We start from the raw sequence: 15,586 nt of genomic DNA, 5'->3' as shown, positions 1-15,586 counted from the left end.
GGTCTCTGATATTTATTTTCACTTGTTTACTAATTATTTACAAAACACCCTTTGTTGACTTTTATTTTATAAATGTGTAGTGTATTAAACGTCTTTAAATTTTTGTTCAGTTGAAACTACATTAACTTTGATTTGCTTTACTGGGATTTTTTTAAATACACCTTTTCCATGTCAGTGCGCAGCACTTAACCAATCATTTGTATTCCCTTTCTTTCAGTTCAATAAACAGAATGAATACCTAAATAATTCTTGGTGTGTTACATCTCCTAATATCCATTAATCTGAATGTTTAAGTAGTACTCTTTTTGCCTAAAACAATTGATTTGCTGAATTTTTATGTATTTTAGAGTCTCACTATGTTGCCCAGACTGGACTTGAACTGCTGGGCTCAAGCTAATAGCTCCTGACTTCAGCCTCTCAAAAGTGCTGAAATAACACACACAAGCCATCATGCCTGGCTATGATTTGCCGAATTTGTCTTCCGTATATGTACCTGGAGTTTGTGAGTGATAACTAAAGAAGCAGTGGTTAGTCTGTTGAGATCTTTTTTTTTTTTTTTTTTTTTTTTGAGACGGAGTCTTGCCCTGTCGCCCAGTCTGGAGTGCAGTGGTGCGATCTCAGCTCACTGCAACCTCTGCTTCCCGAGTTCAAGTGATTCTCCTGCCTCAGCCTCCCAAGTAGCTGGGACTACCGGCGCATGCCACCACGCCCAGCTAATTTTTGTATTTTTAGTAGAGACGGGGTTTTACCATATTGACCAGGCTGGTCTCAAACTCCTGACTTCATGATCCACCTGTCTCGGCCTCCCAAAGTGTTGGGATTACAGGCGTGAGCCACCGTGCCTGGCCTGGGATCATCTTTTTAAGGGCCATTGTGCATACATGGATAAACTTAGAAAAATTTTAGGAGCATTTGCATTTCAAAGGAATTGCACGCCCTATTTTTGTTCAAAAATAAAGTTCAAATGTGAAAAATAAGTATTTGGCAGCCAACTAGTGGTGAGTGTAGCTGTGAGTGGTATTGCTTCCTTAGTACTGCTCACGGCTTAGAAAATCATGGTTTTCAGCTTCCTCTGATTAACAGGAAAGAGAAGGGAGAAGTTTTTCTACTTGTTTTCTGTAAGTTCAGCTATACTTTAACAGCAGGTTTAGCTAATTTAGTCAGATTATTCATCTACATTTAGAGTTTATGCCAATTCCCAGGACCAGGTATAGAAATTTTCTCAGCCTTAAATCTAAGAGTACAGATTTTTATTTAAAATACAATCTGGCTGGGCAGAGTGGCTCACGCCTGTAATCCCAACACTTTGGGGGGCTGAGGCAGGCAGATCACCTGAGGTCAGGAGTTCAAGACCAGCCTGACCAACATGGCGAAACCCCATCTCCACTAAAAATACAGAAGAGCCAGGTGTGCTGGTGGGCGTCTGTAGTCTCAGCTACTCGGGAGGCTGAGGCAAGAGAATTGCTTGAACCTGGAAGGCAGAGGTTGCAGTGAGCCAAGATTGCGCCATTGCACTCCAGCCTGAGCGACAGTGCGAGACTCCGCCTCAATAATAAAATACAGTCTAATTCTCTTCCACTTAAGCAAAAGAAAAACTGGTATTACATCATTTAATGACTTCTCTTTTCCAAAAAATCTAAAACTGTTAAGGAAGATTCAACAAACAGAAGTATTCCCCTCATAATATCACATCTTTCAAGAATCTTTGTTGTTGGTTTTGTGGCAGTGGGCTCTTCGCCCTCAAGCTTGATTAGCCTACTTAAATGAGCTTGCTATATATGAAACATTCTGGTCATGTACTTAAACTTATTAAATCAGTTATTAAATCAGCAGCATGTCATTATAGCTAATGTGGGAATCAAAAGGACAAATAGCAAATTTTCAATCAAGTTTGTTGTGTTTTGTTTTTTGTTATTCTCAGATGAGACAAGTTTTAACTTCCCTTTCTGATACAAGGAGTAGTGGCTTCCTTGGTCATGATATTAAAGTTGGTGCAATTTTATGTACATTAGTCCCTCCTATATGATTTAAGACTTTAGAATTCTTTCATACGCTCAGGAAAGACATTTAAAACAATTAGCCATGGTGATAGAACATATCTAGAATAAAAGTGATTCACTGCAACTTTAGCTTTTTTAAAAAAACAGAAGAAAATGAATATGCTAAATGTTCACAGAATATGCTAAATGTTCATTTAGCATATTCATTTATTTAGAAAAAAAGCCTGTGTGGCTTTTTTCCCTACTGTTTTTTGAATATAATTAAGAAGTAGAGCTACACATTGGATTGGAAATTGTATTCCAAATAGTTTCCAAATGTTGAATAATTTTCCCTCATCCCCCATAGCTGAAGAATATCAGTTTGTGTCCTAAGCATTCAGAAAAGGGATCCATGATTTTATTAACATCAACAAAACTTTCTAAAAATCATTTTTAAAGAACAGGCAGATGCACTTCTGATAGGAAACAAAATATATTTTGGATCTGTATGCTATATTCTGAAAAGGAACATAAACTTTAGATGAACATGCCTGAACCTTTCACAGGTAAGTATATTTTAAGTGGGCTTTTTTGTCCCATTAATGGATTTGCATGAAAAGACCTTTTCAGTAAGTTGCTGTTAACTTGTACACAAAAAAACTAAACTAACTTGGTTTTCCTTTTTCTTTCTATACTTCCTCTTAGCAAAAGTAAACAATTGGAGTGCCTGTTAGATGCCAGGCACTAAGCTAAGCATTTCACATACATTATTTAACTGTCTACTGTATACAAGTATTACTGCTATTTTCCAGGTGATAAAACTCAAGGTTGAAGATATAACCTGTTATTCCAAAGCCTGCAATTTAAATCCAAATGCATGTGAGACTCAGTTGGGGGCTTTTCTAAGTTTCAGATTTTTTTTTTTTTTTTTTTTTTTTGAGACGGAGTCTTGTTCTGTCACCCAGGCTGGAGTGCAGTGGCCGGATCTCAGCTCACTGCAGCCTCCGCCTCCCGGGTTCACGCCATTCTCCTGCCTCAGCCTCCCGAGTAGCTGGGACTACAGGCGCCCGCCACCTCGCCCGGCTAGTTTTTTGTATTTTTTAGTAGAGACGGGGTTTCACCGTGTTAGCCAGGATGGTCTCGATCTCCTGACCTTGTGATCCGCCCGCCTCAGCCTCCCAAAGTGCTGGGATTACAGGCTTGAGCCACCGCGCCCGGCTAAGTTTCAGATTTCTGAGGCACCTGTCAGATCTCAAAAGGGAGATCTGGAGTGTGTGTGTGTGTGTGTTTGTGTGTGTGTGTGTGTGTGTGTGTTAACACTCCAGGTAATTTCATTTTTAAATTTTTTTATATAGAGATGGAGGTCTCACTTTGTTGCCCAGGCTGGTCTCGAACTCCTGGCCTTAAGCAGTACTACCACCTTGGCCTCCCAGAGTGCTGGGATTATAGGTGTGAGTCACTGCTCAAGACAAGGTAATTTTATGCTGTCAGCCTGGTACCAATTCAGTTGTTGGTGTTTGAAAACCACAAGACCATTATGCTATGTTACATCAGTGAAAAGAACAAAAAGCAGGAGCAAGAGGGGCATTCAGAGGAACTAACCACAACATTAATTATACACATACACCTATTTGGTTATTGAGCAGCAAGTATTCATTTGGGTGCTTACTGTAGGCCAGTCACTATGAGTGTGAGCCATTTATATGTATCCTCATTTAAATACCAAGGTAGCTTTGTGGGGCAGATATGCTAATTCTCATTTTACAAATGAGGGAAATAGGCTTTAAAAGGTATACGTATGAAGGAGCTGGGACTCAAACCTAGGTGCCTCTGAGTTCGTTTTTAGTCACTACACCATATAATATTTCTTTGGTGTCTATAGATGGCCACTTACCTTGGAAAAATTGACTGTTAAGACTTGTCAAAGATAAATGAAAAGTTTAAGGCCCCACTTTGATTCTAGTGAACTGCTTAACTGACAGAAGTAAATGACACTTGAAATTAGGAGACTCCTTCACATTGATTGCTTCGGGGTTTTTTTGTTTTTTTGTTTTTAAACAGTCTCGCTCTGTCACCCAGGCTGGAGTGCAGTGGCAGGTCTCAGCTCACTGCAACCTCTACCTCCCAGGTTCAAGCGATTATATCATGTCTCAGTCTCCAAGTAGCTGGGACTAGACACGCACCACCATGTCTGGCTAATTTTTATTTTTTATTTTTATTTTTATTTTTTTTGAGATGGAGTCTCGCTGTGTTGCCCAGGCTGGAGTGCAGTGGTGCAATCTTGGCTCACTGCAACCTCTGCCTGCCAGGTTCAAGCGATTCTCCTGCCTCAGCCTCCCGAGTAGCTGGGATTACAGGCACCTGCCATCACACCCAGCTAATTTTTATATTTTTAGTAGAGACGGGGTTTTACCATGTTGGTTAAGCTGGTCTGGAACTGCTGACCTTGCCGCCCGCCTTGGCCTTCCGAAGCCCTGGGATTACAGGCATGAGCCACCGTGCCCCATTTTTGTATTTTTAGTAGAGACAAAGTTTCACCATGTTGGCCAGGCTGGTCTTGAACTCCTGCCCTCAAGTGATATGCCCACCTCGGCCTCCTAAAATGCTGGGATTACAGGCATGAGTCACTGCACCTGGCCTGATTGCTTTAATTGTAAAACAGACTCAAGTTTTGTAGAGGGAAATCTCAACAAATTTTAATTTTTTTTCAAGAGACAGGGTCTTGCTCTGTTGCCCAGGCTAGAGTACAGAGATGTGATCATAGCTCTCTGTAACCTTGAACTCCTGGGCTCAAGCCATCACTCCACCTCAGCCTCCCAAGTAGCTAGGACTGTATAGGTGCCTATATCGGCTGAATTTTTTTTTTTAAGAGATGGGGTCTCACTATGTTGCCCAGGGGTGTCTCGAACTCCTGGCCTCAAGTGATCCTTCCACCTTGGCTTTCCAAAGTGCTGGGATTACAGGCATGAGCCACTGTGCCTGGCCTAGATACTTAATACTAAGGAATTGACAGTTTATATGTGACACTGCTACTATAGTCACGTGTGTTTTAAGAACCCTTATCTTACAAAGAAACATACTAAAATATTACAGATGTAATGAGGTCTGGGGTTTGCTTCAAAACGGAGGGCGGTGGAGGGCAAGGTAGGTGGTAGTTAATGGATAAAATAAGAATGACTGTAAGTTTATTTTTCTTCTCTGCTGTTTGAATCAGCAAGTATGGCCATAAGTTGATTATTGTACCTGGTAAAATAGAAAATTACCAGCTAACATGGGTAAATCCTATTACTCTCTCCCAGAAAATTGGCAAATTTATATAAAGCTACCCCAGAGGATTCACCCTGCCCCACAGGTCTGTCTCTTCAGTCCTGACAGATATCAGTGGCAGTCAAATGTGTCACTTTTAACTGAGCAACACAAGAGGTTCACCTCTCACCCAGTTTGCATCCAACCTGTGAAATAAGATCTAGAAAACAGGAATTAAAGTGTACGTTCAACTAACTCACATTCTGACTAGGTGCTAACGTTTAATGGGAACTGATATAGATGAAACCAAGATTGCTCCATAACGGATGTAGCAAACCAAATATACAGCAGAGGAAGCCACAGGCAAACCACTGAGTTCTCTCTCAGCCTGCCGATTCCGACCACCCACCCACCCACTCTTCTCCACCCAGCTTCAGAGGGAAGCAATTAAAAATAAAAGCAGCCTTTACCCAAGAACTTAGTAAAGAGCACCTGAGCTCAGAACCAAGTTAGCTCAGTGAACAGTCCCTTTAACATGTCCAGACCATGATTACTGTGATTACTGTAGTGAAGAATGATAAGCCGGAAGCTTTGAATGACCTTTGGTCATTAGACTGTATTTAGCTGAAGCAAAAAAAAGTTACTACCTTTTCAAACATTCATGAAAAATATGGCTTAGATCCAAAAGGCTTCATTTACCAAGAATATTTCAATCTTTGCTATACTACACAGTAAAATAGTATATTTGCTTTAAAGTACATAAACTCAGGTGACAAAGATCCAGATATTGTAGAATTTCAAACTTACCTTCTCTATCTTGCTGCCTTTTTACATATATTAGAATGTTTATTTAGATTTTGAGGACAACTAATTATACCTAGTATATATTTTTCACAACTACTTGACAAAGTATTACCTGTTAGCAAAGCTGATTTCTCCAGTCTCAAGCAAACCAATTATAGCCATTTCCTAGCCTAGCATGTCAGAATATTTCATAACGTGACTGCCTTGAAAACAAAGATGGTGAACTTTGATTATGTTGCTCCATTGCTGCTTCTCTGACTTAAAGGCCATCAGTTTGACTTCTTGCTGAAAAAGCAATAGAACACCACAATCAGGTTTACTTATTCACTCAACAATCATTTATTGTTTCTGTGTGCAAGGCACTGTGTTAGGTGCCAAGAACAGAAGAAGATACAAATATGAATAGGCATACTCTGCCCTCCAGGAACGTACAATCTAAAGAGAGATTAATTGCATACAAATAACTATAATACCAGCTAGAATGTGGTAAGTGCCACGGGAAATACTACTATGGGAAGTTTTCTTAGCTCTTAGCTTCAAAGACCAGGTCAGGTTTTGTTCTACTGTAGTCTGTGTGGCAGGCATGAAAAGGCAGCTGAGGGGACCTGCTAGGCTTTGATGAACTGAGCTGCATCTTGGATTTCGCTTCCTCTGCTCTCTCAGCTGAGGTTACGGTGATTAGCAAGGGCGGTTGCTACCACTGACAGGATAGAAGGAAAAAGGCAAGGGAAAATGATACGTACTAAAAAGATGCACATAGGAGTACTCGATACTAGTCTATGGACTGGGCCCTGGGTACTGCCATGGGGAAGAGGAGTGGTAAGGGAGAAAGAACACTGGACTAAGCATCAGGATTCAGATGTTCATAGTCACAACACCTTGAGCAATCTCTAGACCTCAGTTTGTCTTTCGGAGGAGGGAGTTAGGCAAAATGATCTCTAAGGTCCTCCACAACTCTCCAATCAATGAAAAGGGGAGAAAATTGATAGCATCTTAACCATGGCTTTTTTAAGTCAGTGCTTTTATCCCCCTTTCATTATTTGTAGAAGCGCCCCTAAAAAAATTTTTTTTAGCTGGGCGTGGTGGCTCACACCAGTAATCCCAACACTTTGGGAGGCTGAGGCAGGAGAATCGCTTGAGGCCAGTAATTTGATAGCAGCCTAGGCAACATAGCAAGACCTCTGTCTCTACAAAAAATGTTTTAAATATTCGCTGGGCATGGTGGTGTGCACCTAGTCCCAGCTACTTGGGAGGCTGAGGCAGAAGGATTGCTTGAGTCCAGGAGTTCAAGGCTGCAGTGTGCCATGATTGCGCCAGTGCACTCTAGCCTGGGGGACAGGGCAAGACCCTGTCTCTAATTAAAAAAAAAAAAAAAATTTAACTACAGTAATCCCCCACTTTCCTGGCTTTGATAGACAAGCAATACAAGAAGGGTTTTTGGGCCGGGCGTGGTGGCTCAAGCCTGTAATCCCAGCACTTTGGGAGGCTGAGACGGGCAGATCACTAGGTCAGGAGATCGAGATCATCCTGGCTAACACGGTGAAACCCCATCTCTACTAAAAAAAAAACCAAAAAACTAGCCAGGCGAGGTGGCGGGCGCCTGTAGTCCCAGCTACTCAGGAGGCTGAGGCAGGAGAATGGCGTAAACCCGGGAGGTGGAGCTTGCAGTGAGCTGAGATCCGGCCACTCTGCACTCCAAGCCTGGGCGACAGAGCCAGACTCCGTCTCAAAAAAAAAAAAAAAAAAAAGGGTTTTTGTTTTTAACCACAGTTAATGTTTCAGAAGTAAGGAGCTTCTGACTTTTGTTATAAACATGGCACCTTTCTGATTTGCTTAGCCTCAGCAACCTATGCCTGACGTACTGTAAACTGACAGCCAAAGGCTCTCTCAACTGCATGGGTCACTATTTTGATAACTGAGAATATCTGAATGAGAAGGTGAAACATTTTGGTCAAAAGTCCTCTACATGGCTGGGTGCAGTGGCTCACGCCTGTAATCCCAGCACTTTGGGAGACCAAGGCAGGCAGATCATTTGAGGTTGGGAGTTTGAGACCAGCCTGGCCAACATGGTGAAACCCCGTCTCTACTAAAAATACAAAAATTAGCCAGGAGTAGCTAGCTGCAATTCCAGCTACTTGGGAGGCTGAGGCAGGAGAATCGCTTGAACCCAGAAAGCAGAGGTTGCAGTGAGCTGAGATCACACCACTGCACTCCAGCCTGGGCGACACAGCGGGACCCCATCTCAAAAAAAAAAAAAAAAGATCTCTACCACCTTTGAGTTTAAGTAGTTTGTCTCTCAGTTGCGAGGATTTAAGTTCTCCAACAGCTTCGTTGCTTTAAAAAGCTTGAGCAGAACATGAAGAGGCACAGGAAGTTAGGAGGAAAGGCAGAGTGAAGGGACTATTTTCTAAGCAAAAGCTGCCTCAGAGGGAAAAGGTATGAAAAAGAGATGCAAGAAAAGTAATGTCTGTTACACACCTTCTTGGCCCTGTGCCTAACAGAGACAGAAATATAAGATTACCACAAGGAGCAATTTCTGTGACCCCCAAAGAGCCCAACAGAGCCAAGTTCACTTTGCCTACCATTTCACCGTTACTTTTGTGTATTGCCATGGCACTACTTCCAGCCTTGAAACATGGTCTGTCTGTACAGGGAGTTTGGCTTAGTGGCTCCTTTGCTTCTGCCAAGGCTAGACCTAGTCCAGGACTAAAGGGACATGCAACCTTTAATCTTTTGGGGACCACACGCCCTGTTTAGCTACCCAATTATATCTCAACTAGAGTGAATAATACCTTTGGATTCTCCCACTGAACAGTCATGTTTTGCCCAAATGCCAGTGATTAAGATAGCAACATTAAAGCACAAACTAGGACTGAGGATAAATTGCCAGGTTTATTTTACCCTGTAAGAGCTGGCAAACAGCTGAGGAGGTGAACTCCTCTCCCAACTGCAAGAGTTTACAATATAGCTCCAAGGAACAGAGTTTTGTTGTGTATTGCTATGTCCATGAAATGGCTTGTATTTGGTCTCCCAACTCACAACGTGGTCAGTGCAGAAGGATAGAAGGGTTAATCTGGCACCACGTGGCGCACCAAAAGGCTCAATTTCACGAACAGTGAATGACTACTCCTGCTTCCAACCTGATTGGCATCTTCTACCCAAACACATTAAAATACATTATCAGGGAGATCAAATACAATTGGAAAAACTACAATACGAAAACCAGACTGGCAAGAGCCAGTGGGGATTTTCTGGGTTTGGGGGTGATTATGGAGGTAGTGGCTTTTAAATGAAAGCTCTTGACAAAATATTTCCTTTCTATCAGCAGGAACTACATTGTACCTGGGGAAAATGGCTTATAAGATTTCACAAATTGTACAAAGAAATATATATATTTTGAAATGCCATTTTCTGTTGACATTCTTGTGAAAAGACTTTTAGCTGACAGTCTCATACATATTTAAACCATATTAAATGAAGTTGCCACAACACAGGCAAAAAGGGTAATTAAATTTTTCTTCTTCTGTCCAGATCAACAGTGTTCTTTGTACTCTAACTTTTCAGTAGACCTGAAGGGCACCTTTCTTTGCTCGCTCATCTCTTCAGTTTGCCCTTTAAAGTGTGTTCTTTATTTCTTTGGCATGCAAAGCTGGGATGGCAGTCCCATTCCTACATACAAATAACCACCTTCGACATACAGATGATGAAAAACACCTTCAAGTGTTGGCATTCAGGCTAAAGTTGAGAACTAGAAATCTACAGAAACTCAATTCATAGTTTTCAAATACTTTATATGGTAAAAATACAGCAAAAATAGTTTTTTGTTCAAAGAGGAAAATAGATACTGCTATGGTCACGGTTCTCAGGATGATTTAAGAAGTCTCTGGCTCCTCAGCTGTGCACTGTAGTGTGGCTGACTCCGACCACGGCTTCTCCAGCTTCAGTCGTTTATCAAAGCTAAGATCATACTGTGGAAAGAAGAAATTAATGTTACTGATGTGTTCACAGGAATGTTCCTCCAGAGCCTGGTTTGTCCAGACTTGCGTCCCTAAGGTCCATGAAGGAACAATCATTTGAGTAAAAGACAATCATTCATACCCAAAGGAAAGAATATATCAGGATCTTTCATGTCCAAACTTTTTCACTAAAAAAGAGTGACTGGGGGTGGGGAGTTAGGGGAAGTATAACTTAAAACCTATGTTAGGCTATAGTTTAAAAAAAAACAAAAAACAAACAAACAAAAACCTAGCTCAGTCAGTTAAAAAAAACAACAAAACAAAACAAAAAAAACACCTATGTCCAGAAAAAAAATTCTAAATTCTCTAGCCAGATACATACTGTTCTATGCCAACGCCTGGAACCTCTTCTCCCCATCCCAACACTCCATCAAAGCAGTAACTTCTTACTCAGGTTTTGTGACTAGCTCTACGGCACCTCGCTAGGGAAGCTGGCCTCTCAGCCCAGGGCAGTTGCACAGCCTCCTTCCACAGCTCTTCTTCCTGCTGCTATGGCTTACATGTTGTCTCTACCACTGGACTGTGAGCAACTCTGAGATGAGAGCAGGGCCCAGGCACCACCACTTTCATGTTCTACTAGCACCTGAGCCTGCAATGACCAAGCTCCAAGCTTTTACTGTAGGGATTCTGTGCTGCTCCTTTGTGTCGCTTGCAATGCTGTACGCAATGTCTGACACACAGCAGCCACCTAATAAATGCTACGCCACTAACACTGACAGTTAACAATAACAAAACCATCCTTTCCTTTGAAATACTGGGATCAGCCTTGCTCTGCTGAAATCAAAATACACAGAAATATCCTTACATCACTAATGGTATAAACAATTGTCCAAACTCAACCATACTAAATGTACTCAATGCACGGTAAAAATTAATGATAGTAGCTAATATTTTTAAAAGATTTTTGAGAGTTTACTATGGGTCAGCATAAACCTAAGTGTCTCACATGTATTATCTCACTTAGTCCACGTTAAAATGTGACTATTTTTTTTTTTTTTTTTTGAGACGGAGTCTTGCTCCCAGCTAATTTTTGTATTTTTAGTAGAGACGGGGTTTCATCGTGTTAGCAGGATGGTTTTGATCTCCTAACCTTGTGATCCGCCCGCCTTGGCCTCTCAAAGTGCTGGGATTATAGGCATGAGCCACCGTACCCAGCTTTTTTTTTTTTTTTTTTTTTTGGAGACGGAGTCTCGCTCTGTCGCCCAGGCTGGAGTACAGTGGCGTGATCTTGGCTCACTGCAAGTTCCGCCTCCTGGGTTCATGCCATTCTCCTGCCTCAGCCTCCTGAGTAACTGGAGCTACAGGCACCTGCCACCACTTGCATCTAATTTTTTAATTTTTTGTAGAGATGGGATTTCACTGTGTTAGCCAGGATGGTCTCAATCTCCTGACCTCGTGATCCACCCTCCTCGGCCTCCCAAAGTGCTGGGATTACAGGCATGAGCCACCGCGCCCAGCCCTGTGATGAGGTAGGTACTATTAATATCATTAATATCCCCCTTTCAGATCAGAAACTGAGGCTCAGAGAGGTTAAGAAACTTGCCCCAGGCCAGGTGTGGTGGCCCAGGCCTGTAATCCTAGCATTTTGGGAGGCCAAGGCAGGTGGATCACCTGACCAACATGGTGAAACCCCAGATCTACTAAAGATACAAAAATTAGCTGGACATGGTGGAGTGCACCTATAACCCCAGTTATGCAGGAGGCTGAAGCAGGAGAATCCCTGGAATCCGGGAGGGGGAGGCTGCAGTGAGCTGAGATCGTGCCACTGCACTCCAGCCTGAGGGACAGAGTGAGACTCCGCCTCAAAAGAAAAAAAAAAAGAAAGAAACGAAACTGGCCCCAGGCCACAATGTAAGTGATGGAGCCCACATTCCACTAGGCTAGCACCCAGTCAAAAAACCAAAAGCATGGATTCCCCTATTCTCTAAAGAAGATGAGCATTTTTTCAAAACTTTAATTGTATTCAACAAGCCCTGAAATGTCAACTAGGCGTAAGGAATTAGGCAGAGTGTGGTAGGTGTTAGATACAAAGACAAGTAGCATAAAATCTCTGCAATCAAAAGCTAATGACTTGGTATTAACAGCAAAACCACTGTTTAAAAACAGCAACCAAAAACCAAGAGAAAAGTGCTACAAGGATACCTTCTGACCCTTTGAACTATATGTAACATCAAAGGGTAAGGCAATAGCAATGTGGCTGAAAATAACAGGCTAATAGGGAAAGGAAAGGAAGGGAAGAGAGAAAAGAAAACGGTACAGCCAGTGAAGTACACACCTGCCCAGGCAAAACAGTTACATGAGTTGCCTATCTTTTATTTAGTTATAAAGAACAGTATCTTAAACCTGCCCCCAAATTACATCTTAATTCCTCCAGTCCAACTCTCCACTACTTTAAATTCAATGACTAAGAGTTCAGAAACTCATATACATTTTTAAATCCTAAGACTTTTGAGTCTACAAAGCAAGATACTGCTCTCCAAGCCTAAATTTCCTCCCCAGAGTATGACTACATGGGCTGTACCTACAGCACCGCCCCCAGGGGATGCCTTTTCTAGTTTACTTTCCAACAGCATGAAACCGCAGAGGTGGGGAGGATGAAAAAAGGATAACTTTAGCTAAGCCAATACCAGCTTGTTTTTTGTCTCTTCAGAAACAAATATAAGAGAACATATATGACAGTAAAGATACAAAAGTATTAAAAACAAGAACAGGTGCCTCATTATGTTCTCATAAACTTTTTTTGCTCCTTATTCATCATCTTTGATACTTGGATTAAAAACTAAGCATATTAGTAATGAGGTAGGGTATGAGAACCAGAAACTGATACCAGTGTGCTTTTTCTGATCTAGTTTTTTTTTTTTTTTTTTGAGACGGAGTCTCGCGCTGTCACCCAGGCTGGAGTGCAGTGGCCGGATCTCAGCTCACTGCAAGCTCCGCCTCCCGGGTTCACGCCATTCTCCTGCCTCCACCTCCCGAGTAGCTGGGACTACAGGCGCCCGCCACCTCGGCCGGCTAGTTTTTTGTATTTTTTAGTAGAGACGGGGTTTCACCGTGTTAACCAGGATGGTCTCGATCTCCTGACCTCGTGATCCGCCCGTCTCGGCCTCCCAAAGTGCTGGGATTACAGGCTTGAGCCACCGCGCCCGGCCCTGATCTAGTTTTTAAAATACAGAAAAGCAAATAAGATGAATGGTGAAAAGAAAACTATCTAAACTCCAATTTTAATCTAATCCACTAATGGGTGGATTTAGCACAGTGAAGGGCTTTGTCAGGAAGAGGCTAAAATGGTTCTGACTTCTAAACTATTTCAAACAAAATAGCAATTTTTAAAAACTGCTATCTCAGCCGGGCACGGTGGCTCATGTCCTGAAACCCCGTCTCTACTAAAAATACAAAAAAAAAAAAAAAAAAAAAATTAGCCAGGTATGGTGGCACATATCTGTAGTCCCAGCTACTTGGGAGGCTGAGGCAGGAGAATCGCTTGAACCTGGGGGGCAGAGGTTGCAGTGAGCTGAGATTGCACCACTGCACTCCAGCCTGCGTGACACAGCGAGACTCTGCCTCGAAAAACAAAACAAAACAAAGAAAACAAATGAAAAAATTGCTATCTCTATGCAGTTTCTAATCAAGAATTTTCTGAGTGGTAGAAGTTTACTTCAACACTAAATTTTTCCTAATAGTCCTTATGCCTGTGTGAAAAATTAAACTCTACCAAGGGGGAAAAACAAAAATTATCTAATTAAAGCTTTCATACAAAGGTTAAGCCTGACTTCTAGCTTTTCAAAGGTTTAATCAAATCATATACACAGGAATTTTGTTTCTCCTTTGCTCTATTCTAGGCATCTATGATGGATAAAGGAAAAGATGGCATGTTCACCTCTAAAACATACAGAAATAATTTAAAACAGGACTATACAAGGTTTCCAGTGTCTGACAGCCAATCTTTCATATTAATTCTTACTTCCAGTGTGTTATAACTAGAAGACTGATAAAACTTTACCGTAACAGACCATTTAGCATGCTGGAGAATGAGCATCACACCTAAATTACTTATTGCCAAGACAGATCAGCACAATTTGGATAAAAGTTGCTGAGAGCTGCTGCTAGTGGTATGATTCCCCAAAGACCACGAGTGGGATGGTCACTGAGGCACATATATTAATGCTTATAACAGGCAGTGGAACTTCACAGCTATATTCTACTAGGGCAGGAAAAAAATATCAAAGACAGTTTTTTTTTTGAGATGGAGTTTCACTCTTGTTGCCTAGGTTTGAGTGCAATGGTGCATTCTCGGCTCACCACAACCTTTGCTTCCCAGGTTGAACTGAGTCTCCTGCCTCAGTCTCCCGAGTAGCTGGGATTACAGGCACCCGCCACAACGCTCAGCTAATTTTGTATTTTTAGTAGAGACAGGCTTCTCCATGTTGGTCAGGCTGGTCTCGAACTCCCGACTTCAGGTGATCTGCCTGCCTGGGCCTCCCAAAGTGCTGGGATTACAGGCGTGAGCCACCGTGCCCAGTTTTAAGCATATTGATAGCCTCAACAGCTAAGGCATAACTAAGATGCCACAGGGCAGATCTACTGTAGTTCAGACAGAAAGCCGATTCAATGACATACATAAATAATCTACACAGCCACAAGGAATTTACATAATCCCCAAAAGTTCCACAATGTCAATGCACAATCCTACAGTATAGTAATATCTCACCTTTCAAAAGCAAATATTGCATCTAGGAAAAATACTAGGATTTTAAACTCACCTATAAAGATACATGAAGAAGCAGAGCAAGTGGAATCCAAGCTTGATCATGGCTTCCTTCATGTGTGACTTCAGCTGCCCTCGATTGTGTATTTCTGTTGGATCAAACACTCCCATGTTACCACTCGGCACCATAATGTATCTGATAAATTAAAGGACACACACATTAGAAGGAAAATCAAATCACAGGCATAAGTATTCAAATATAAGTAGCCAACAATAATCGACTTTTAAAAGTGAACCAGTCAGGCCCGGTACTGTGGCTCATGCCTGTAATCCCAGCAATTTGGGAGGCTGAGGCAGGTGGATCACTTGAGCTCAGGAGTTCAAGACCAGCCTGGCCAACATGGTGAAACCCTGTCTCTACTAAAAATACAAAAATTAGCTGGGCATGGTGGTGGGCACCTGAAATCCCAGCTATTGGAGAAGCTGAGGCAGGAGAATCACCTGAACCCGGAAGGCAGAGGTTGCAGTGAGCCAAGATTGCACCACTGAGCCCCAGCCTGGGTGACAGAGCAAAACTCCATCTAAAAAAAAAAAAAAAGTGAGCCAATCATAGCAACCTTACATTCATACCACATATGGACAGAGTAGTATGATAATGTCATGGGCTGCCACTTAGCTTCCTTTTGAAAGTTACAATACTGCTAATTTTCTGCCCTCTAAAATAAAATACAGTAACATTCCAGATAAGGGTATTTTATGCACTGAAACCCTTTTACTCATCTGTAGAAAACTACCATACCAGTCATATCTACAGCCCTTTTCCATTAGACAAAGGT

General features: G+C 41.9%; 1 protein-coding gene across 4 annotated transcripts in view; it reads right to left on the bottom strand.

Annotated features, from left to right (window-relative positions):
• Positions 1-8,902: 8,902 nt before the first annotated feature.
• Positions 8,903-15,586, bottom strand: part of LOC105478304 (cornichon family member 4) — a 55,691-nt gene continuing 49,007 nt past the window's right edge. For 3 of the 4 annotated variants that reach the window (XM_071081174.1, XM_071081168.1, XM_011735431.2), the window contains 2 exons: positions 14,806-14,946; positions 8,903-9,997 (listed from right to left, as the gene is read on the bottom strand). In XM_071081174.1, the coding sequence (XP_070937275.1) occupies positions 9,970-9,997; positions 14,806-14,946 (169 nt within the window). In that variant the 3' untranslated portion in view covers positions 8,903-9,969. The remainder of the gene's footprint in view (positions 9,998-14,805; positions 14,947-15,586) is intronic. The other variant, XM_071081173.1, reaches the window with a different exon arrangement.

Source organism: Macaca nemestrina, chromosome 1, assembly GCF_043159975.1.
Source record: "Macaca nemestrina isolate mMacNem1 chromosome 1, mMacNem.hap1, whole genome shotgun sequence".
NCBI lineage: Eukaryota > Metazoa > Chordata > Mammalia > Primates > Cercopithecidae > Macaca > Macaca nemestrina.
The sequence above is the reverse complement of the archived record's forward strand: the minus strand, read 5'-3'. Positions and strand labels throughout refer to the sequence as shown.